The sequence below is a fragment of the Oryzias melastigma genome, linkage group LG7 (assembly GCF_002922805.2).
Source record: "Oryzias melastigma strain HK-1 linkage group LG7, ASM292280v2, whole genome shotgun sequence".
In the NCBI taxonomy this organism is placed as follows: domain Eukaryota; kingdom Metazoa; phylum Chordata; class Actinopteri; order Beloniformes; family Adrianichthyidae; genus Oryzias; species Oryzias melastigma.
In genome coordinates, this window is record NC_050518.1 from 2,646,671 (window position 1) to 2,671,273 (window position 24,603).

At 39.1% G+C, this 24,603-nt stretch overlaps 3 protein-coding genes across 5 annotated transcripts in view; 2 read left to right on the forward strand and 1 right to left on the reverse strand.

Moving 5' to 3' along the window:
- The window catches only part of celsr3 (cadherin, EGF LAG seven-pass G-type receptor 3), a 126,135-nt gene extending 116,782 nt beyond the window's left edge, over positions 1–9,353 (forward strand). For both annotated transcript variants that reach the window (XM_024292383.2, XM_024292384.2), the window contains 4 exons: positions 6–179; positions 2,217–2,411; positions 4,157–5,216; positions 6,948–9,353. In XM_024292383.2, coding sequence (XP_024148151.1) covers positions 6–179; positions 2,217–2,411; positions 4,157–5,216; positions 6,948–6,975 — 1,457 coding nt within the window. In that variant the 3' untranslated portion in view covers positions 6,976–9,353. The remainder of the gene's footprint in view (positions 1–5; positions 180–2,216; positions 2,412–4,156; positions 5,217–6,947) is intronic.
- Positions 9,354–10,222: 869 nt separating this feature from the next.
- Positions 10,223–16,495, reverse strand: LOC112158803. Of its 2 annotated transcripts, XM_024292386.2 has the most exons (4): positions 16,208–16,495; positions 14,178–14,224; positions 13,710–13,863; positions 10,223–13,619 (listed from the first exon to the last, which is right to left on the reverse strand). In XM_024292386.2, exons 1-4 carry the CDS (start codon positions 16,410–16,412, stop codon positions 13,258–13,260), a joined length of 768 nt encoding a protein of 255 aa, XP_024148154.1. In that variant the 5' UTR covers positions 16,413–16,495; the 3' UTR covers positions 10,223–13,257. The 2 variants fall into 2 exon arrangements, with proteins under 2 accessions (XP_024148154.1, XP_024148155.1); XM_024292387.2 differs by lacking the exon at positions 14,178–14,224 and having other exon boundaries at positions 16,208–16,491.
- A 244-nt stretch (positions 16,496–16,739) lies between these two features.
- Positions 16,740–24,603, forward strand: part of wdr6 (WD repeat domain 6) — a 10,243-nt gene continuing 2,379 nt past the window's right edge. Inside the window, exons 1-5 of the mRNA XM_024293697.2 lie at positions 16,740–17,371; positions 18,775–18,921; positions 19,041–21,546; positions 22,883–22,960; positions 23,181–23,297. Coding sequence (XP_024149465.1) covers positions 17,302–17,371; positions 18,775–18,921; positions 19,041–21,546; positions 22,883–22,960; positions 23,181–23,297 — 2,918 coding nt within the window. The 5' untranslated portion in view covers positions 16,740–17,301. The remainder of the gene's footprint in view (positions 17,372–18,774; positions 18,922–19,040; positions 21,547–22,882; positions 22,961–23,180; positions 23,298–24,603) is intronic.

Sequence of the window (24,603 nt, forward strand, 5' to 3'; positions counted from 1 at the left end):
TTCAGGTGTAGACTCCGATTCGGACTCAGACCTCTCCATGGAGGAAGAGCGAAGTCTCTCAATTCCATCCTCTGAAAGTGACGACAATGTGCGTCTCCGAGGTCGCATCCAGCGGCGTTTCAAACGCTCCAACCATGGCGAGCGTCTTCTCACAGAACCTGCAAACAATGACACCAAAGGTAGAAAAGGATTAGGAAAATGTTTCATAGGCAAAGGTTTCTAAAGACATGTTGATGAAAAAGTTTCTATTATGTTTAATACAACGTCCACAAATCTTAGTGTAGAAATTGGGATAAAATTATGAGTGTATTATCATTTTACAAATAACCAATATTTTCTCTGCAACTGTATCTAATAGTTGATATTTGTTGCCAATAATTAAACATCTAGAACATGGGTCTACAACCTTCAACACTTAAAGAGCATTTCAGGTCGATTTCTCGCCAACTAAAACCCAGCAGGAACCACAAAGTCTTCACTCACCCTTTAGAAAAATAAGATTCTGATTTATATTTACGTGTTTGCAGCTGATATGATACATATAAATAAACTATTGTGCTTTTTTTTGCATGACTAAAACAAACATGATAAGAAAATATATTTTATTTTAAGAAATATGGAATAGTTAATAACTTTTAACAGAGCTTTACATGACTTTCAAAATAAAAGACATCCCAGACTATAGGATCATGTCAATGCAGGAAACGCAGCAGGACGTGTAAAGTCATCAATGATTTAAAATAACTGTTTATTTTACTGGTTCTGGTGCATTTCAGTGACAAATTCATAAATATACTTTACTACTTACTTACTTTTCCCTTTACAGAAACATTTTTAATTTTTTTTAACCATAGAGCCACAATGGAGGGTTAAAAGAGCCACATGTTGAGGTTGCTGACTGGTCTAGAATAACACAAAGTTAAGAGATTTCCTGCAATAACTTTCACAGTACAAATATGCATTCCAAATAAAAACTATCAAAATAAAAGTATAAACTTAGCTTTTGTATTCAATTACCGTTATTTGCAAACTCAAGCAAGAAGCCTTCAATTTCACTTAAAAATAATAGGATTTAAGGGAAGTGTTTTGAAATTAAGTGTGTGTATCGCCCATCCCAAGAGTGTATGTCTTTCTGTTTGTTTCAATCAGTCACTTCCCAGTCATTACTTTCCCATGTTATTAAAATAAAATTAAAAAAAAGCTTTCATACATACTTTTATTTGACATCAGGGAACAAGCATTTAAAATGCAAATCACTGTTTCTGAGAAGACTCTCTGGATAAAAACATTTATAATCCATACCTTCTGATACTCGTTAACTTGTGCATAATTTATGAGTTTTCTCACCACAAAATAGATTTAATGGATGCAACGATTTGAACGTTTTTTTTTTTCTTACTGAGGAAAAATGCTGGAAATATTCATATCCTTGAATCAATATAAGCAATCAGTTCTCATGTTAGCTGTTTGGATCAAATGAACCAGAACCGAGATGTCAGTACAGCAGGAGGGCGGGATGGTGGAGTCAGATCAATATGTTGTTACAGTCGAGGCACAGAGAGGTGTCCAGAGAGAGGAGCGTCTGCTGAAAGGTTACAGCCGGCCTGCTGGCTGTGACAAAGCATTAACTCCTCATGGACGGGAATGTTTTTGAAAAGTTTCGTTCTGGGAAATAAGATAAAATCACCTTTTTAAACCACGATCAGACAACCATAAAGAGGACAGAAAATTATCTAAAAAATATCAGTTTTTAAAAAGTGTGCCTTTATCTCTGTTCAGCAACTATTTTTCAGAGATTATTTTTGTTTTTATTATTATAGAAGGGGATGTTCTGTAAAGCTGCAATCGAAGTTGATTTACAGCTATATCTTCTTTTTTAATCTCTTTCTGGGTAAGCATAAAATTCTTCCCAGTCATGCTTAGTTTTTAGTGAAATTAAACACTTTCTCTGACATTTTGTATTCATTTTCCTAAGCTCATGCTTCTAAACCCAAACAAATGATTTGCTTGAGTACATTTCTTTCCCTCAATATTTTACACAATGTTTAATTTAAAATCTATAGCGATATTTTAGAACTACTATCAACTGGTTTAAGTGTGTAGTTTTTAAAACAGCTAAAATAAAAGCTGAGCGTCACAATATTCTTTCTTTTAAAGCTTTCCAGAGATTCTGTTGTGCACAGCTTGAAAGTGTTGTGTTGTTGTGTGTGTCCCAGATCTAGACGGTAATGACCTTTTGTCGTACTGGCCAGCCCTGGAGGAGACGGACACACACACATTGCAGAAGTGGGGCTCAGAGCGCCCCCTGGGAGCAGATTACAGTAAAGACGCAGCCAACAACAACCAGCTGGACGCGGCGCTCACCAGCGGGGACGAGAACGGCATCGGGCAGCCTCATCGCCATCGTAAAGGTGAGGAAGATGCAAAACACCAAACTTTCACTGTAACTTTTGTATTTGTTAATACACTTAAAAGCATTCTGTTTTGATTAATGCGGTCTGACATTGGTGTATTTAGTGGTTTCTAAATATCATAAATCTGTGATTGTTTTCACCACATTTTCAATCAAATATGGGTATCCAGGTTTCCTAAAAACATTTTGCCAGAATAGAAAGATTGAAATCAACATGATTACATGTTGTGGTGTAACTTCTGATCAGACGATCACAGGTTTGGTTCTCATGTTCTTGGGCAAGAAAGCTTGCTGGCTGGTGTCATGTACAGCCATCAGTGCACTAATGTGCGAATAGGACTGTGCTTGAAAAGCACGTTGGGCTGTAATCAAGGTAGCAAAGCATTATAAAAGTATGCGGCTGTGGTGCAAAGGTAGAGCAGTTGATGTCTGATCGGTAGTTCAGCTCATCCATGTGTCGAAGAGTCCTTGAGGAGGACTCTGAACCTCACATTGCTCCTGGTGGTTATAGGTTGGTACCACTGTTAGGCAACTGAGCCATCAGTGTTTGAGTGGGTGAATGAGACTGTAGAGTGCTTTGGGCCTTAAAGCCAGTTGGTAAAAATCTAAGTATACACCAAAAACTGTTTACACCACTTTAACACAACTTTTGTGTTACTGCCTGACATTGCTATTGCGATTAAAGTGAAATCCAAACTCTTCCTCTACTCCTACAGTTTTACCCTACCCCTACATTTAGCCCTCCAAAAAGAGAGTTATGGAAAAATAGGCCCAATCTAAATTCTCCCTCCTCCCTAGCCCCTTTCCTTCTCCTACATTTAGCCCTGTAAATGGAGAGTTATAAAAAAATTGTGTCTCATAATTCGAATGTAGGAAGAAGCTGTAGGGGTAGGAGAAGAACTCAGATTTGTCCCTAAAATCCCATGTTATCACACACACACACAATGTAGTCTGGGCAGATTGGTGAGCTGCAAACTTGGAAACCATTTATCCAATCCAACTTCTGAGTGTCAAGCGAGGAGGCTTTGGGTCCCATTTTTAGTCTTTGGTATGACTTGAGTGTGGATTTGAATCCTGTCTTGGGACTGACACTATTACTATGATTCACCAAAAACCCAAAACAAGGATAGGCAACATCCGGCCCCGAGGACTCCTGTGTGTGCATGATTTCCAGATATCCAAGCCCTACTCATGACTGATTACCTGTCCTACTTTTCTAAACAGTAACTTAATTGTTGTGTTTTAGTTATCAATCTTGCATTTTCTCAGAGGTACATCAAGCATTAAAAAAAGATGAAAAAAAAACAAAGTTTGAAAGCGCCTAAAAGTGAAAATATGAGGAAAATATTCAGCAAGTTAAAAATAGACAGAAACACTTCTTTAAAATGGGTTAAAATTCAGCATTGTACTCCACCACTACGGCACATTTTTGTCTATTCACTGCTTCATTTGACTGACTTATTTTAATATGTGGCTCACGAGTTCTATGTTCCACACCCCGAGCCAACACTGTTATGATTCAGAACATGTTAACAATGACTTAAGGCACATTGAAAATGTCAAGAGTTCTGCTCTTGTCTGCCTCTCTTTGTCATTTCCCTCCCTCTGTTTCTCTTGTACTCCTTTCTTTCTCAGCCCTCTGCCCTGCTGACCTTTTAATTCCTTATCCAGCCTCATCTTTAATCTTCTCAGTGGATCTCCATTTCTTTTTTTATGCTTCATGTTCTTGTTTTTGTCTTCCAGGTATTCTGAAGAATCGCCTCGGATGCCCTCCAGCACTCCAAGGTTTTTCCACTACGGGTCGAGTTCCTAGTGAGCTGAACTGGTACCGAACGTCTACTCTTGGCCATCGAGGTGTTCCTGCAGCCTCATACGGTCGGATGTACTCCGCCACTGCATGCGGCACTGCAGGTTCTGGCTCCTTGTCCCAGCCAGCTTCCAGATACTCTTCCAGGGAGCACCTGGACTCGCTTGCCAGGCGGCAGTTGTCCAGGGATCCTCTAGGGAGGCAGACAGTCGGGGGATCAAGGGACCGCCTAGATTCCCGGGGTTCCCGGGACAACCTGGATCTTTTACCCAGGAGGAGAGAGTTGGGGCTTGGACAAGGAGCAGGACTTGGGAGCCTGGATCACCAGAGAGTTTCGTTATCCAGGGAGAACTTGTCAGGATCCAGGGACAGACTGAACAACCACCATGGCAGTAGCTTCCACGCCTCGCGGGAAGACTTGAGTGGGAATGGAGGAGCTGTCGGAGCTGGAATGGAAGGATACCTTAGTGGGTCAAGGTCACAGCTGAATACACAGACCCGCCGCCAGGCCTCCTCCCGGGAGCACCTGGGAGGAGCCCTGATGAGCAGTAGGTCCAGGGAGCAGCTGGAGACCAATGGCGTAGGAGCTCAGGCTCAGCCGTGTCGGGAGTGGCTACGCACTTTGCCTCCTCGGCAGCCCTCACACCCGGACCAGCCTCCCTCTGCCTCTCCTCCTCCCCCCATCTCCGAGGAGCCTCAGCAGGAGCAGCTACCTCCTCATGTGCGAGGACGCCTGGACTCTGCCCCGTCGTGTAGGTACCCCAGTCAGACTGTTGGCCAGGCCGCGGGTTTGAATCCCAACCCCCTCGTTCGACAACCATCCAACGAGCACCTGGACATTCTGTCCTCTATCCTGGCCTCCTTCAGCTCCTCTGCCCTCACCCCTCCCCCTGCTGCCTCTAACCCTGGTCGTAACGGCTCCGCCCTTGGACCCTCCCCCTCCCCACCCCAGTCTAACACTTCCCATAGCATATCTGAGGTCTCCCCTGACTCCGAGTAAGTTTTTGTGTTGATGCGGTCGTTCCCAGCATGTCAGATCGAGCTTACTAGCTTTGTTTAGTTAAATGTTGTGTGTTCTGTTTTGTTTTTTTAGATAAAAGTCCCACGGCGATTATCTTCTGATGTATTTTCAAAATGTTCCTAGTGTTTTTTTATTTATGATTGTGACATTTTAGGCAAAATTAAGAACTTGTGCTGTTTTCTAGGACATAAACAACAGAAGTTTATGATAAATGAGTTGCAAATGGGAATGTTGGCTTGGAGTAAGTCTTCCCTCATTTCCCACAATCTCTTTGATTCCACTCTCTCCTGATAGTTAAAAGCTCCTCACAAGCCCAACATAACGTTAGTATCCCAACAGAATGGCGAACAATATCAGAGCAATCCAGCCGTACAGTTTTGACCCAGCCCAGACAAGACAAATTTAAATAAACATGGATCTATTTTTCTGCAAATAGATGCTTCAGACTGGAGTGAAGAAGGGAACTTGTAGCCTGTGAATTGTAGATTTTAGGTAGCAAGTACACATAAGGGATAATCCCCGACGAAGTGTGCATTATTAGAAATTAACACACGCCTTAACAATCCGTGAAGTGCGTTAATTTCTCAAAATACACACTTTCAAGGACATTATTCCACTTAAACCATGGTCACTTACAATAGAAATAAATATTTAATCAATATTTATCACTTTATTCTTATTTCTTTGGTTTAGATCACATAAAAAAAAAAAAACTGACTGATACGTGATGTGCTGGCGAGCTGACACAGACTTCAATTGCAGCGGTAAAGGAAAGCGATACAAATGCTGATTTCAAAGAAGCCTGCGCAGTGATATAGAACATTTGGGTTATTTGACCGGAACTTCCTTTTTAGATGTAGCGCATCACTGTGGATTATCACTTTTTAATCCACACCTAACAGCCAATCAGAATTGAGTATTCACCCGGGCCATGGTGTAAGTAAGGGATAATGCCTGACGAAGTTTGCATTATCAGAGCACTTCATATTGGATGGTTCAGGCATCTAAGGAGTCGTTGAGCCTTATTCCTTACTTATACCATGGTCAATTGGAAAAGAAATAAATATTCAATCAATTTTAGTACTTTATTCTTGTTATTTTTTCGGCTTAGTTCTTTTTTTCACAAAAAAGCAGACTTTTCATACGATTGTTGTCATGGTAACATAATGCGTGCTGAGCCGGCACCGACCTTGACTGCAGTGGCAAAGTAAAGTGAAACATTTGCCGATTGACACAAAGTGTTAGTACAGAGAAAGTTCTCCTCTTACCGCTTGTTTTTGTTCAGATGATGAAGAAAAAGTTTGTTTTAAAGGAGGCTGTGCAGTTATACAGAACTTCTTTTTTAGGTGTGCATTATCACTGTGCATTATCATTTTTTTAATCCAGACCCAGCAGCCAATCAGAATTGAGTTTTCATCCAGATTATGGTATAAATGTGTTTAAACAACATTTATTTGTCTGATTCTCAATTATTTGAACAAAGAAATACTCTAATGCAATTTTAGGCTCAATTTTCTTTATGTATGTACCCCATGATGAGAAAAATGCTGCAAGAACATTTTAAAAACAACAAAAAGAGGATTTTTATTGGAGTGGGACTTTAAAATACTTTACTTTTGCTGTATTTTTTGTAATTAACATATTTTGTACTGAATTACATTTCCAATCAATCAGCAGTTTAACTGATTTCCCTTTTTTCCCCTCAGAGCCAACAGGAGCGAGGGACAGTCTTGATGACAGCTTCAACACCCCCGCCCCCATTCATTCCAACTATTCTCAGTGCACAAGGGTCAAGTTGGAACAACGTGGAACACTGAGAGACTTTCATCAATCTGGAGGAGAGAGAAAAAGAGAAAAACTGATGAAGAGGCTGTTTTTGGGCAGGCTGTTCTGTACTCGGACTTTTTGTTATTTTTTTAGCTCAAAAGGCTGAAGACGAAGACGGTTCGATCTTCAACAAACCGTCTCAGTTTTCAAGCACACGTTAGCCTCAACAAAACCTGTTGAAAAGGGAAAAAAATGGGTCTGTAAATAACATTTTTATACATTTTGTATCTTTTTCATTGGAGATGAAGAAGAAATCTCTTGTATTGTTTCTTTTTAAGGTGGTGTTGTCTGTGTGAGGTGATGGATGAGGTCGATGTGAGTGCTCTCTTACGATTTGTCAAAAAGGGAAAAAAGGATTTCCCTTTTAAACATTGTCCTTAACCTTTTCCGCTCACCCATCAACTTTATGTATAGCGTCACGAATCTGACAATATCTGATGAGATTATCAAAACCCTGAAGGTGTGTTATCGAGAAGTGACTGTATATAGAAGAAGGGATTTTTTTATAAGAGATTTGATGGAACAAGAAGATTGTGCAAAGAAAGATTTCTAACAGAACATTAGAAGATTGAAAGAAGGTTCAACTGTTAAAGCCCAGCCATATGTATCAAAACGTATCAGCTCCCTTGGGACATTGTGCTGTTTTGTGATCCGATGTATATGAATGTGACCTCGTCATCTGTGTATCTTTGTACCTGGTGCTGTCTGAGCTCCATCACATCTTCAGAGACCTGATGGGTGATGGTAATCCTCTGTCTCCGCGTGAGGCTTCTACCAACTGCTTTAAAGCCCCCCCACCGAGGTGTTTTATCCCACTTTGATGCACCACAACTCGACCTGCCTCAAGGGTTGCAACGGGAGCAGCAGAACCTCTCCGGCAGCATCCGGGAAACTCCTTTATGAAAGCTTCTTATGCAGATGCTTCGTGCTAATCTAAGCCAAAGGGACTTCAGATTTGTTTGTAACATTGATGTTCATCACAATAGATTCTGTAGATGTTATTCACCTTTTTTACTTTACCCATAGTCTAACTGTGCTATTGGAGTCTAAAAATCTTTTTTTGTTTGTTTTTTTTGTTAATGAGGCCTTAGATTTACATTATCACACACCCCATTATCTATGGATGCTATCTGGCTGCACAACCACTGTGGAAGCAAATAGGTTATTGAGCATGAGGGAGGGGCTTTGCAAATGCTGGAATATATCTGTGGATGCATATAATTCTCCCTATCTGACGTGTATCTAAAGCTCCTTGATTGTTGCTCCAATCATAAACAGTAAAACTTCATTTAAGCTGATTTTTTTTATGCATCTTTCCATTTGGAGTAAGATATCTTAAAATCTTAAACCAGTGGTGCAACACTCCACTCGGTAAAGGAGAGGAGGTGTCAGCAGTGTCAGCTCTAAAAGCCTGTAAGTGGGTTTCAGGTGCTGGGATTTCCATCAGGTCGGACATTTAGAAAAAAAATGAGACGGTTTTTACCAGCAGTTTTTTTAATTGCAGATGAAGAAAATAAAAAAAATCTGTTTGCAGGAGCAGAAGACCTCGACCGCACAGACTCACAAAGAAAAATAAAAGCAAAAAAATTGCAATAAAGTGAACAAGTGATCTGAAAGATCTGTGTATAAAACACTGCAAAATGAAGCTGATAAAAAACAAGTGGATATCTTCCTTTTTTTATTTGGCTTGTTGCTGCAACTGACAACCTTTTAGTAACAATTCTTCCTGCAAGAAAACCCACAAAAAACAACATTTTCCCTCCCTCCTTCTTATTATTATTGCAAATTTTAACTTCAAATGTCAAACATATTTTATTTATTGATCATTTATGTGTATGAATTATTTATTATTGCCATTTTCTACCAGATGTTATTGATTGTTTGTCTATGTGTTTTTTTAAAGTTTGATTTACTTTGGTTTGGCACAGAAGGCAGCAAATTTACAGAAGAACATGTTATGGTTCTTTTTTAAACGATGATCTGACTGCTTCATGAAAGGCATTTAATTGGATTCTTTATCTACCTATAAACCTGAAAAGATCTGTCAGAACCAAATTACATTTCAGTCCATAAGAATTGTCCTCTCAAAGAAGATTTTTGAAACATATCTTGATGAAAAGATGATACAGGTAAAACGAAGAAGCTTTGAGACTGATGGGAGATCGGCGTTCTTGGCTTGTGCTCATTATGAAATGCATTTTAACCCACTCGGAAGACGGCTGTTAACGCGTTACCATGGAAACGAGAAATGTTGGACATGAAAAAAAAGACTTATTTCTACTGAATCGTTTGTGTGTTTTTCTTTTGTGTTTATTCAAGTTTGACCTTCCTCTTACTTTAGTTTTCTGCTACTGTGTTGTTTGGTAGCAGGTCACTTTTGACCCATATCTTCAATTAGCAATCCATATTATCCAAATAATGCTTTCATCTCTTGGTTATCTTGGTAGACCTCTTAATCCATACAATTATTAGTTTCATTGTTTTTTGTTTTTTCATTTTTGCAGGAATTTCAATTTTAGAAAAATAGTAAAATGTTCAAAAAAAATCAGGTTGAAAGTACAGATTGCTGTAACATCATCATTACTGAGGGACAATAACACACCTCTTGTTTCATTATTAGTAACAATTGTAACATTTATAGTGTTGGGGTCCATTCTACCCATATATATTAGGTTCAAGAGCATTTTTTTTCTCTCAGTCATAAATAATACAAAGAAAAAGCAGGATATGTCAGAGCAAAAATAATATATATATCTATATTATTTAAGGGTAAACTACAACCAATTAATTTTGTTGAGATAACGGTAATTGACAAAGTAAAAAAATCCTTAAAACGATACTTTTTTTTGGTGGTTTTACCTTTTAAAGCAAAAATGGGATTAGTGGCCACCCAAACTCAAGGTTAAAGAAGTGTTTTTCTGTTTCATATTCATGAGAAAAGACATGTTTAGAAGTGAAGCAGCGAGCGGAGTAAACATCTAGACAGGACGTGTTTCCGATTTTTCCTCTGACTTGATTTGACTTTAATTATTCCGTCACATTCAGAGGCTTTTTTCAGCTGCTACCTGAGTCAGCCGGGGGCAGCTGCACTCAGCTGACACAACCAGAGCGTTTGTGGAGGCGTGATGTGTTAGTTAAGACAACCAAGTGGTTGTTTTTTTTTTTTTCTATTAAATACATTTAAACTATATAGCGTAAATTACATTTTCTTAAATTTGCTTCAAATCTTTTACTTAAATCCTCTGAAGAATTGATGAATCAGCTGTTTTTTTTATATAGGCACAAGAACTGAGCAGCTGGGCTCATTTTTTAGACTTAATAATATGTTTACATTGATTTTTATTATCTGCACCTCTACTGCACCTGTGCAGACAGGTAAATACAGGTAAAAACAATCTCACTGGTGGAAAGATTTAGTGGAGACCATGGAAAGTTGTCACTATTGTTACATTTCTCTCTCTAACTTCAAGCTAATTTAACGCAGTGTCTTCAAACTTCTACACAAACTAGCTTCATATGTCTGCTAATAAATGATGCAGAGTTCATCGCCGTAATACAAACACAAAATATGTGGCTTGAGCTCAAACACAAAGTAAACTGGTACAACTGCTCCCATGCAGGTGAGTTACAACAACCCCCAGATGCATTATTGAGAAAGAAGCTCATAATATGGCTGAAAACTAAAACATGACAACATCCAACTTGACTTAAAGAGAGCTCAACATTACCATAATTACCATAATACATGTTTGATGTGTTCAACTATAAAGCAAGCCATGTAATTACAAAAATCCTTAGAATAAAACAGGTATGTTCTTACCTCAAAAGTTTAGCTGTTTGCTGGGAGATAAATATTTTTCATATTCAGGCTAAGTATTATATTGAGCGTGTGCAGTGTGAATCAGATGACAACTGCAAGTGTTACAACTGACCTCAGTCTCCCTACTTAATCCCATTTAACAAAGCGGAAATTGAAATTTATCTTTAACTATTTCTAACTATCTCTGCGAAATTAATTAGGTATTATTTACTGAATGCTGACAGAAGCTGAAGTTAGTTTCACTAATCTCTTCAAAACTGTTTCTTTTAACAACATAGTTTCAGCTAAAAATAAATGTTTATGTTTGCACTAGAAGAAACACGTTTAAAGAAGTCTGACCAAAGTTTGTAAATTGTGTTCCTAAAAATAAAAAAAAATAAAAAGCACAATGAAGATCAATTTTTCAAACAACCAAAGTAACTTCAGTACATTGTTTTAAAAAAAGTCATCAAGGAAGTTTTCATATTGATTTGAGTTAGTTTATTAGTTAAATAAATAAAAATAACATTTCATAGTGATTCCATCAAAAAAATATTATATTTGAAAACAATAATTCTAGTTTACATTTTCTCCAGACGTTCTGACTTCCTCCCACAGTCCAAAAAAACTCTTCATAGCTTCACTGATGACTCTAAATTGTCCCTAGGAGTGAATTGTGAGAGTGTGTTTGGTTGTATGACCCTACAACAGCCTGCTGACCTGCCCAGGACATACCCTGCCTTTGCTCAACATTAGCTGGGATAGGCTCCAGCAACATGTGACCTTCAGAGAAATCAAGCGAAATCAGAAAACAGAGAAATGGATGGAAATCTAGTTTGTAAAAATCTTGTGCATTTTTTTGCATCAGGCATCACATTATTTGTTGAATTTAATGCTCATTCATGTCAGATTATTACTGACTTGTCTTTGAAATGCCTTAAAAACATCAAATCTTTGGACATGAATAAAGTCTCCCATAAGTCTTTGACTTTCCCATTGTTCTCACATAAGCATATTTTCATCTTTGTGCACATTTAATAAAGAAACACTGTCTAGAGACAATCAAAAATGAGCTGAAAGTTGTCATTTACAGAGAAAATAATAAGGTAAAGCTGCCAGCTCCTCCTTTTCCTCCATTCCTGTGAGTTTCTTGATGCAACCAAAAGCTGTTTTAGACCGCAGTACATTTTGAAATTTGTTTTTCCTCCATGAAAAACTAATTAAGCCTAAATGACTTTTGACTAAAAAAAACTGCCACTATGTATCAGTGGTGGATTAAAGTGTCTAAAGGACAAACACATACAGTATTAGAAGAGTATGAGGAAGTAAAACAACATTTTTCTCTGCTGCTACAAGCTTGCCATTAAGTAAAAGTATACTTGGAAAACTATGATATTAAATTATTCAATTTTTCAAATATGTTACTCTGTCTAGTTGTGTTTATTTTACCAATTAGGAATACAAACGGCATATTGCCCATCCTTGATATCCACTACACTACAAAAAGTAAAACATCGTATCAACTAAAAAAATGTCCGTAGTTTACGATATTTAAAATGATTAGTTTTCATCAAATTAAAATTTTGAGTTGATGGTTTATTATTTTTAAATGTAACAAATTGAAGAACTTTTGTTAATTGATACAATTTTTCACTTTTTACAGTGTAGGAGGAAAAATGCATTAAAAAAATCATTTAGGGAGAAAAAAAATCAAATTTAGACTGAAGGTGGCGCTGTTCCTGAAGATGGTAAATTTATGAACATTTTCTAGTTGGTCTCGGTTTCATTTGGACAAGATTATTTTAAAACTTCAGCTTTTTCAAATTTTGATTCCACCATATTGTTGCATTTTTTGAGGTTGGTTGTGGGGCTGACGAGCCTTTTTTTCACGCTGTCCAAGCTTATTCTAATTTTTAAAAATGTGAGAAAAAGGAGGCGTGGCCACTTCAACCACACCCCTTTTAATCTGCAGTTCTTGATGAACCCATTGACTGCGTGATGTCACTCACACATAATGACTTTCTTCCGCCTCCAACCAAATGAGGTCAAAACATTTGCCATTTTTTCACCAGAGAGAGCCGCCATGTTGGAACCAGAAATCGTCAGTAAGCAGTGATTGGTCCAAATCGGTCTGAGTCATGGTTTCTATGGCAACCACTCCTACCAATCAGGAGAGAATTTATTGGAAATCCACACCCCTACAACTGGAAATCTGTCAATCAAATTTTTAAACGTTCAATGTGGGAAACAATTCTTTTTTTTGTTAATTTTTTGTGAGTTTTCAATTTAAAATTAGTCTGAAACATGGAGAAATGCTAATACTAAACTTACAATAACAGCATGTTTTAAGGGCTTGGAGCATATTGAATAAAGACAAACACTAAGAATGTTCAACCCGTCAGATCTGATGCTTTCTCTTCTTCATCGCCGCTGCTGGAGGAAGACGGGGGTGCGTCCTCTCCCAGCCTCCTCAGCCTGGCCTTGTAGTACGCCTTCTTCATCCTGAAAGCTTTCTCCTTCTGACGGGCTGCTCTCCTTTTGTCCCTCAGCAGCTCCTGTTCCCACGCCAGCACCTTCATCCTGTTCTCCCACTCCAGCATCTTCATCTGATGCTGCTGCTCCAAAGCCTCAGCCCTCTGCTGGTACTCCAGTCTCGACAGGTTCAAAGCCTCATGCTGAGCAAGGCGGCAGCCTGGGTCTTCCACCTCGCCCTCTGATGGATGGAGACGCTGGCCCATGAGCCTGGAGCTTCCTGAGAGGTACAAAGACAGAAAGCATTCGAATCTTCTGATGGTCTTTTTCTGGAACTCCGCAGCAGCTTGCAAAGCTTGATATTTGGTACCTGGTGCAGTGAAGTAGGCAGCAGGAAATGTAACGTCCTGCTGCTCTGCATTATGGGAAGTGGGGCTATGATGCAGATCTGACCAGCTTCCTGTTATTCTGTCCAAAGCTCCACGCTGAAGGCAGATGGCCACTGGCTCCTTGTTGTCCTCCGCCTGAGGAAGAGGCAGAACTTTTCATGTTTCCAGCTAAAACATTGATTTATAAAACATATCCGCCAAGCTTTAGGAGCTGTAGGAAGTTAAAATCATTCTTCAGTTAAAACATTCCTCTAACAATAAGTAGTAGGGGTGTATCTTTGAATTGTATTTTCTGTCAAATTTTTGGCTAAAGATGTCCTGGATCAATTTTAGATCAGTGAATCGGATCGTTCAAAATGAACCAATACTGACTATGAATTGAATTGGTGATTATAATATGATTTGAATCGTTAAAATGAATCGTCACACCGCTAATAAGTAGTATTTACCCGATTCATGCTGCCATTCATTTGTCCTCCATCATTTACTGATGAGCCTGTGTGCAAAAAAACACAGAAGGACAGAAACATCATGTCCAGTTCAGAAAAAAATATGCTCTTGTATAAACAATAAAAAGTAAGGGAATAAAACTTAGGCTCTATCAGGGTTTTATTGAGGTCAAATTCAGACTTTTTTGATCAAAATTTTGATTTTAATCTCAGAATTCTGACTCTTTTTTTTAGAATTATGAAATACAGACAAAGGCAAGCACCTGACTTCAGAAAAAAACTCTGTGGACTCAAACATGCCGGTGTGGAACCTTCAAAAATGTCCTCTTTAAGTGTCTATCCAGTAAAAGTCATTTTGTTAGTGAAAGAACAGAAGTTATTCTGTTATTTTATTTTTTTATTTTTAATTAAAGGGCTAAAGACTGTGCTAGCATTTTGTGACTTCTGTCAGACATAAAACATCTTTTTAAATGTACATAAATGCTTTTGAAATTTCTGGGTAAAGATTTGTGACTGACAAACACAGTCTGGCTGAGTTTTAAGTTGTTATACTTTATTAATCTCCATTATGCACCACCAGAATGGCTGTAATCTGTGATGAGATGCACAGAGTTAACAACAAAACTTTTATTGTTTTTATCCTTTCAAAATATGCAGTCAGGCCGGGCCTGATCATATTAGATTCAAGAATTTTTATTTCAATTAAAAGTAGAGAGAATAAGGTCCACACTGAGAGGTTGGAGATATTAGAATGGAAACCTTTTATGACACAATGACATACCTTCTCTGCTTTTTTTCATGCTGTTATCAAACATTTCACTCCTTATTTACTTAAGTATTATATCCTGACAATTAATATTTTGACATATTATTATATATAATTATTATTATAATAAGATTAATTTTTTTCTTCTTCTTCTGTTTAATCCTTTCTTAGAACATATATATATATATATATAAATGCGATTATCATTTGTGTAATTTTTGACAACAGGAGGGAGGAGGGACTGTCATTGTTTTTTTGTTATTAAATTTTGTCAGATGGAAAACACAAAAAATACGTACGTTTAAACACTATTGTGACTGAATTTACAAGATTTCAATTTTAAAGAATAAAACAACCAATTACTTATTTGCATGTTTGTTGACAATAAAATACTTATTTTAATGACTTCAGTTTACCTGCTGACTTTCCACTGTCTTCTTCTGCGTTTTACTGTGCTGCAGCTGCTGTGATTTCATCCTTCACATCACTTTAAAGACAGCAGCTTTTCTCATTGTTCACATTTTTTGACAATTGGTCCAGTTTTGGCGGCCATTTTGGATTCCCTATCCCATCAATTACTGATTAGACGTAGAATGAGGGCTTTTCTTCAATTGCATCTATGCTAACGTTAGTAGACAGCGCCTCCATCTGGTGCATTTATGTATTACATCCCACTCAGACCAAAAAAAAAATGCATGCATTTATTCATAGCGTAGATTGCAAAAATTGGCTATAGCTAAGTTTTGCATCATAATAAACAACATTAAAAATGTATATTAAAATAAGAAGCACTCATTAATTGGCCTTATAGTTTTAAAATGGTCAAATAAATTAGGAAAATGGAAAGAAACTTAAAAAATGCAAAGTAAAATCTATGTCTTATCTTTAAAAAGAAAATGATCTAAAAAATTTGATTTGTTTAGAATATTTATTTGCAGGCTGACTTTTGAAGATAAACTTTGAGCTTTAAATAGATTGGTTTATTAATAAATAATTATCAGATTAGAGTCAGCTTTTGATGTATGGATTAGTTTTAACAAAAAATAATGATTAAAAAAAATCTAGGTATGTATTATACATTTATAATATACCCACAAATGAATGAATGAATGAATGAATGAATGAATGAATGAATTAAGTTCATTCATGCAAAATATTCTACTGATTTCAGACGGAAATGTTGCAGTCAAATTATAATTATCAATGACGCACTTTTCTGTCTGGTGTGGTACAGATGCATGCTGACTAATAAATGAAAACAGACCTTCCAGGAGTTTGCGGACAGCAGCCTTGTGTCCAGCTCCCCCCGCGTGGCTGGTGAGCGCAGCCTCGCCCATGGTTTGAAGTTTGATTGATTTACAGCAGGCCCTGCAGCGCGCGAAATGGATGTCATCCGCATCCTTCACCAGCCACTCCTTGAAGGCGTCTTTAGTCAGCCACGAATCTTGGAATTTACATTTTCCGGGCATCCTAAGCAGTTAAGATAGCTAGATTTCTGTCCAGAAGCAAAAAACACGTTACCTGATTTGTGATGCATTTGAGTACAACTTGAAATGTGGGGAAATAACAATATTTTGGTGAGTAAGTTCCGCATGACGGGATTTTCAGATAAAGGCCAAAGTGATTGTTCTATAAAATAATGTTTTATAAATAAGTAAAACATTTATACAGTAGTTTTTTCTTTTTTATATAATTTTTGTACTGGGTATTATAAATACGTAAAAATAAATAATAATAAAAACACTAACTATGGACCTCTATTACAACTTTGGGCAAACACTGCATGTATTACATTAGAATCATTTCTAAATGTATTTTTTATTTTGAAAAGTACTAAGCAGCACTACAAGAACTTATAATGTTAATAAGAACACGTACATTAAAAATATCTTGATTTTTTTTTTACATGATATCATTGAATGCAACACACCTACATACACTAAGGTCACATGGCTATATTTTACCAATGAACACAAGCCTCCTTTTCTTCAGCCAATCAGCTTTCAGTGGGTGCGTTACTAAAGAGTGATTGGTTAAAAAAGACAACATGAGCCTGAAAGCATGACAACGGAACTACTCTTTGGTTTTATCGAGTAGTTTTAAGTTTATGTCTCACGAGAAACGTCTCCAAATATTTAGACATTAAGAGTGTGAAATTAATGATTATTTTCTACTGTAATACAAAGAGAAAATCAGCTTTTTGTTGTCATTGCATCTCTAAACAGCCGCAAAGAGCTAGCTTGTTTGCTAACCTCTGCGTGCGTGGACGCTTGGTTAATGGAGTTTTCATTTAGTTCACAATCAGTTTTAACCTCAGATAAGTTCTCTGTTTAAAGTTGTTTCTATGAAATAAGAAAGATGGAAACTTTGGCTCTCTTAGCTCCAATCACAAGCCTGGAGTTCTTTGAAGACAAGTTTCTTTTAACAGGTAAGCTTCATTTATTATACAGAATTCAACTTATAGATGTTTTAATGTTAATATGCAATAGGAAGAGATCATATTCTCTTTGACTCTAAACTTTATTCTGCTTTGTTATTCATGTTATCTTTTCAAAATCTAGTTATAATTTCTAGATACCACAGAGGTGATACAGATTTGTATTTATTTTTTTATTATTATTATTTTATCAATAAATAACACGGTAGTCTCCAGAAATGTACAGTGAAGTGGATCCCTGAAGTATCCAGAGGTGAGGTTGTGAATTACTTCATTGGGAAAAAGACAGATCATTTTGTAAGTCAGGTCAGGTATGTCCAAAGTCCGGCCCGTGAGCCAAGTGTGGCCCACATTAAAATTTCCTTCAGCCCATGAGCTCCTTTCACCAAATCATTAATAACTATTTTCTCGACTGTACTATTTCTTGGTTGTGGTTGGCTACATTACATTTTAAGCCGTGGTAAAGCTGTGTTAACACTTTCACATACTCTTGAGCTCATTTCTAAAATGTCGTCATAAATAAGAAAGACAAGTTTACAGTGAGAGATGCTGCCTCCAGGACAAGTGAATAGTTACAGATTTATTTTCTTTGGATCCCCCTGTTATGCCAAGAGACTTTGGCTGTATTCAAGAAGAACTACAAGACAAGACATGCTATCTACGACAGGCCAACAGTGCAAAAAAATAGAAAAATGTACAGTAATTTTGGTAAAAACATATTTAGATGTGGTTTTCTTTGTGATTATTATTATTTTTTCATTATCCTAGTTCCCGTAGCATCCTCCTCTCACCTTCCACAGTCACAAAGGGGAGATCCCAGAATGGAGCCGGATCTCCGTGCCAGTTTGTCAATCCTCGTCCTGTTTCTGTCAGCATCCCTCTACCCCTGTAGAAGCAGCACCACCATTGTAGCTAACTCTTTAAGAGTCCTTGAAAAACCCTGAAGGACCCTAGTTTTCTCAGCCTCTTCTGTGATATCCGGTCGCTTCTCCGGCAGCATTTTGTTGTTGCCAAGTGACAACTTCCGATTGTGTAAATGATGGACCGACGAAACGACCTTCTGTGGCGCTCAGTTCTTATCAAGGGGTATGTCATTTCCACTGAGCAGTCCGGTACACTACACTATACGGGTATTAGAAAGCACCAGTATAGCGCTAAACTAGTATTTCAGTCTTCCTCTTTACGGTGGTATTCTTCTTAGCTGCCCACAATCTGCTTTCAAACAATATTAAATTCCTGTTCTATGCAATATACCAACAGTAAAGCAAAAAAGAAAGAGGAGCTACTTGATGTTTAATAGTTTGAGCCTCCTTTGGAAGTTGGACCAGCCCTGACTTTTATTTAGAGCATCAGAAGAATTTTGTATTACTTATTTGTACTTTCCTTTACAACAGGTGAGGGTCCAGTCCTGTCAGCGTACAGTCTCCACTGTAGTCCTAAAGGCTTCACCTCCCTGAGTGTCCTCCAGCACCAGCGGATCCATGGCATACGCCCCAGAAGTCAGTGTGTTAGATCAGCTCAGAGCTCTGCCTCAGAACATGGTAATAAAGTAGAGAAATACAAACATCGTATATCTTTATTTAGAATTCAAAGTTTTATGCTCTCACAAGTTTAAATGTCTTCACGTATACAAATAACACATCTCTGCTTTGATTCCCAGGACTGACATCTGGATCAGAGCCTTTATTCCATGACTTTGCAGTATTTGGAGGCAAAGCTTTGAGGCTGATACGGCTTCATGTGGAGATCCAGAATGTGGAGAATTTTCACTTTGAGATCCTGGGTCCTCTTTTAGAGCTGCAGGACTGGATTCTGGATGCCCGCTGGCTTTCTGGGCGCAGCCCATCACAGCTCTGTGCGGCGGTAGCTCACAACGGCGCTCTCCTCGTGGACGTCGCCGCAGGCCACGCGGTGGCTCGGCGCTTCTGTCTGGAAGGTTGCTTGTTGTATTCGGCCCTTCTTGTGGTCCACGAGTCCTGGGCAGAAACGGTTTTAGTCGGAGGGACTGTCTTCAACCAGCTGATCGTCTGGAAAACGGAGAATAAGGATGATGGTTGGGATTCAGGACACAAAGCTCCGGTTGAGCGGCGTCTCGTGGGCCACACCGGTGTCATCTTCAGCGTGGCTTACCTTCAGGAGGGGGGGTTTCTAGCGTCTGCCTCAGACGACCGCAGCGTCCGCCTGTGGGGGGTCGGCGCTCTAGGTGGCCCTGGAGGGAAATGTGGAGACGATAACCCAGCCTGTTTAAGAGTCCTGTATGGCCACCAGGCCCGGGTGTTTTCGGTGCGCCTCTCACCTGGGAGGGTGTTCAGCGCCGGGGAGGACGGGGCTTGTTTGGTGTGGGACTGGAACGAGGGCGGTAAGGTGATGCGCATGCTGAAGGGACACCGGGCAGGTGGCGTGCGCGCGTTGGCGGTCAGCGAGGAGATGATGGATAATAGGAGGTGGGTTGCTACCGGAGGGGCAGATGGAGGGGTGAGGTTGTGGAACGTGGAAAGCGGTCTGGAGGAGAGCGCAGAGGCAGCAGGTACAACAGAGCTGACAGACCTAAAGTTCCCCCAGATTGGACTTCCAAAGATCGTCTGCATGGTAGGTGGAGGTGAGGATCCCAGCTGGAGCCAGTTTGTGGTTTGCACCGATGGAGGATCAGTTTGTCTTTATAGTGACGGGACATGGGGAACTATTTGGCAGGGGACTGCTGAGTTTCAGTCCTATTGTGTGATGGAAACCGTCACTGTCTGCGTGAAAGACTCAGCTGCCACGGTGAGTTTGTGTGCCGTGGGAAACATCAGCGGGTCTTTAGAAATCTTTCCTGTTTCCTGTCCTCGGTCTGGCGTTCGTCTTAGCGGCGGATCGGGGAAGATCCAAAGTCTTCATTTTCAGAAGGAAAAGGACCGGGTGTATTTGCTGGCCTCAGGCGCTGAAGGGCTGGTTCATCGGTGGTGCGTAGAGGTAAGACAAAGTGAAAGCTGCTCTTTAGTCGTAAGCCTGTGCCGTCTTCCACCGTTCCTCCTTCCTCAATGCGCTAAACGCTGGCTCACTGCTGCTGTCCGCCTCCAGCCATCTTCCAAGAAGGTTCTCTGGGTGTGCGGGGACAGAAGAGGATCTTTACTTTTGTTTGAGGAAAATAAGCATTTAGATGAAGGACGGAGCAGAGAGATGCTGGATGCACCTTTGCAGCCGCTCAGCTGCCTGTTTGGGGTGCATGGAAAGCACGGCGTTACCTCAGTTTGTGAGTACCAGGGATTGTTCTACAGCACCGGCAAAGACGGCTGTGTGAGGGTTTTCAGAGTGAAACAATCAAAACCGGATGAGAGGCTAGAAAACGCTGCCGAGGCGGACGTGGGGCTGGAACTGGACGTGCTCCGAGTCCAGCGGGCCTGCAAGGGTATGGAGTGGCTGGAGAGAACGTTGATTCTTGAATCTGCAGTTTGTTTAGAGGAGGAGGATCACGGAGAGACGAGTTGGGTTTTTAGAAAACAAAATGTGGGTAAAGAGGCCAGGTTTGTTATCGCTGGCTTCCACGCCGCTCACTTTGTGGTTTGGGATCCTCTGCGGCGGGAGAGGCTGTTTGCTGTACCCTGTGGGGGGGGGCATCGCTCGTGGGCGCTGTGGCCGTCACACACGGGGGTGTGGCCCGGATACGGAGCTCTGGTCTTCATCAAACAGGGGGCTGTCCTGACTTCACAGCCCCCTGGGGAGGCGGCGGGGGCAAAAGCAGGAGCGAGGGACTTGAGAGAAGGAGTTCACGGCAGAGGAATCTGGTGCGTGTGCAGGGTGGGGAGGATTGGAAATGAAAAACAGAAAAGCTTGTGGGAGATCATCGTGACAGGAGGAGAGGACACTAGCTTAGCCGTCCTGGCGGTGCATCCCCCATCCGGCGCCGTCAGAGTCCTCTCGCTGATCACAGACCACATCTCTGGCGTCCGCGCAGTGACGGCGGTCAGACATCCACACAGCGAGCGTGGACACCAGCCCCTCTCCGTCCTGCTTGTGTCGGCCGGCGGTCGCGCTCAGATACAGAGTTACCGGCTGTTGGTCGGCTGGAACAGGCAGACGCTGACTCCTTCCTGTCAGGTGATCCAGGTGGGAGGACACAGGCTGGATGAACAGTGGGAGAGGAGGAAGAATCGACACAAGACGGTGAAAATGGACCCGGAAACAAGGCAAGGTTTCATTAAATGTTTAATTAAAAGCAGTAGAATATCAATAGAAACTCTTCACTACTGTATATATATCTGTTGTTTGTGGGAATGAATAAATGAGACAGACAAAAATCATTTATATAACTAACTACAGTTGTGGTCAAAAGTTTACATACAGTTCTGAATAATACAATGTTGTGGCTGTCTTCAGTTTTCAGTAGTTTCTGATTTTTCTCTGAAAGAACTACGTAAAAAAAAAAACAATCATGAAGTTTGGTTCGTTTTTTACTTTATTTTGGCTTAACTGAGAACAGAAAAAAATTGGTCAGAAGGGTGAAGAATCAACCAAGAACCACCAAAAATCAGATCTGCCAGGAATTAGAAGCTGATGACCCCAAATACACATAACGATGGTAATGAAATGGCTAAATCAGACTAGAATTAAGGTTTGGACGAGGAGTCTTTTATTTTGAAAGGAAATCGTACGAGCTGCAGTCAAACGTAAAAATAATTTCACATATTGAGTAAATGCTACTTTAATTTTATATTTCTGTTTTCAATGATGCCACAAAAGAAGCATAATTCATATTTATTATTAAAAATGCATTATAATGAATTCACAGCAGTATCAAAATAAGACTTTGCGGCTCTTACTAAATTTTGATCAGTAGAAAACAACCCAAATTTTACTGTTAAAGACTCCTGAACAAGAGAAACTTTGTTCCCACATTACTTTACAGGAGTGAAACTAAAATAGTTTGAACTGAAGTGGAAAATGTCCTTGTAAAAAAAAAAGAGCAACAGCTGTATGGACAGTTTTTTTTTGTTTTAAAAGAATCTTTTTAGTGTTTCGTAACATCCTTGTGGCATTTTTCTGATGATGGAGGACATATGTACAAAGTTAAGCTCTAAATTGCATTTTTAAATATTTAAAATCGCTGTGAATCAAGAACAGATGATCAAATGAACACAGTTTCAAAAATAGCTTTTTTGTGATGTAAAAAAATACTCCCAGTTCCATCCATTCTGATGCATCCGTTTGTTTCCTCATCTGAGCTGACATCTGGATCAGTGTAGCTCACCATTTTTGTTGCACTGCTAATGTTTGGTTGGGGGTGTGAGGGGCTGTAAGCTTGTGGGAGAGTGCCAAAACAGATAGATGATGGGAGAGGGGGTCATTCTACTGGAATGATGTTGATTGCATTAATGGTTGAAAAGGGTTGATCATTTAGTATGAAGCAATTCCAACAGTTTCATGGTTTACATTACATTTTTGTTTTCTTTCCCCTTTCTTAGTCTCATTTATTTATTATTATTATTTTTTGGATCAGGTCTTCCAGCTTGTGTGTGGTTTCAGGTATGTCTCCATAGCCGTGGTGGAGGAAAGCTCCGACCGCGTCCTGCTGGCTCTGTCTTGCAGTGACGGCGCCGTCCGGTTGGTTTCATTTTGTTTTGTTATTTGTAGCAAAATGTCTCTTTTTTAAGTTATCTGTGTTTTCTGTTAAGGTAAATTGATGAAAATGTTTCTGTTGACACATAAAATTGAGTTGAAGGTACAAAATAGCGCAGGACTGAAAAAGTACCTTAATCTTTAACTTTAATAAGTCAATATATATATACATATTAGATGTACTCACATTTGTGTGTTTTTCCAGATTGTTTTCAGTGACTGAGTCAAAGAATCGGATTGATTTGTTGTGGGAGACGTTTCATCACCAGCGCTGTGTGCTCAGTGTCGCCACCTGCAGCCTGGAAGGCGTTAAAGACGACAGGTGAGAGGAAACGTCTACAATTTTTATTCATTTATTTTTAAAAATTAATTCATTATAAAAAGAAGCTACTGTTTCCAGTTTACATAGCAAAGTTCGTTCATAAGTGGTTAAACTTGTGAAAATCCTCATTTTAGAATGAAAGACTTTACTTGTGTCGGTTTGTATGATTAAGTGTGTGAGCTGCAGTTGTATTCTGTACCTTTTGACTAGTTTTAATGTGAAGACTATTTTAGCCGACATGTATGTAGGTAACTACTGAGTGTCTGTGTAGACAGGCCCCGCCCATTCCAGTTTGCTATTTAGACCTGGTTGTTTTATGTTAATTCATTCTGTTACCATCTCTTTTTTCTCTGATCACCCTCTTTTACCTTTCTTCTTTTTGGTTCCAAAACTTTCAAAGTAAAAACAACAGTCTTTTCTTGTTTCCCACTACAATAGTGATGGGAATTCTGGCTCTTCTCAGTAATTCAGTTCTTTTGCATTAGCTCACTGTAAACAGCGGCTCTTTCAGCTACAAAATGGATTTTGAGGTTGTTTTTTTCTTTATTTAATTTATTATCAACTAGTATGTTGGATTATGCAGAAAATCCATATTGTTTTTATTCGTTTAAATTATATATTATTTATATGGTGTTATTTATCCCTTCCAGATAGAATGTAAAAAAATAAATGATAAAAGAACTATTAACCATTCAGTTTTTAACTCTTATTAGCTTTTTTTCCCTTTCAAACACATTTGAAGTGAACAACACAAAACTCTGTAACCACAACCCAAAATGCAAATTAAAGTGTTCAAAACCAATAAATAAATACTTTTACTCCCAATAACATTAAGAAAGACAAAATAGTTTCAGCTTTGAGGATGTAATGTGGTTTCTATGATCTACTCTGTGTTAGAGAAGGTTCTCTCGGTTCTCAGGCGTCTGCACAGGTTGGTTGTGGAGCTACAAGATAATTTCCTGCAGACTCTCTTCAAACTATCAATAAAAGTCAAAAGGTTCCAGTCTTTTCTTCTTGTCTGTCTCATTTTCTTTACGTTTTGTGTTGATGTTGTCTCTCTGTCTCTCCCTGCTTGGCTTATGGGTTGCTACACGTTTTTTATTTGATTTTATTCAATTAGAAGCTGAAAAAAACGTTAATTTAAGTATTGTTTAGAAATCAGATCAGGAGTGAAGATTTTTGATGTTTTTCTGTAAAAATGCTTGATTTTACATTATTTGAAGCTGAAACTTTTTACTTTTAAAGAAGAAAACATTGCATTCATTCTTATAGTCAATTGTTAAATATGTATTTGTTTTTATGTTTT

Bases quoted from the DNA above. Each gene is read 5' to 3' on its own strand.
- LOC112158803 (XM_024292386.2), bottom strand. From the start codon at position 16,412: ATGCCCGGAAAATGTAAATTCCAAGATTCGTGGCTGACTAAAGACGCC. The intron at 14,225-16,207 runs GTCTGTTTTCAT...TTTTGCACACAG, and splicing joins TGTCCGCAAACTCCTGGAAG to GCTCATCAGTAAATGATGGA. The intron at 13,620-13,709 runs GTACCAAATATC...TGTACCTCTCAG, and splicing joins TGCCTACTTCACTGCACCAG to GAAGCTCCAGGCTCATGGGC.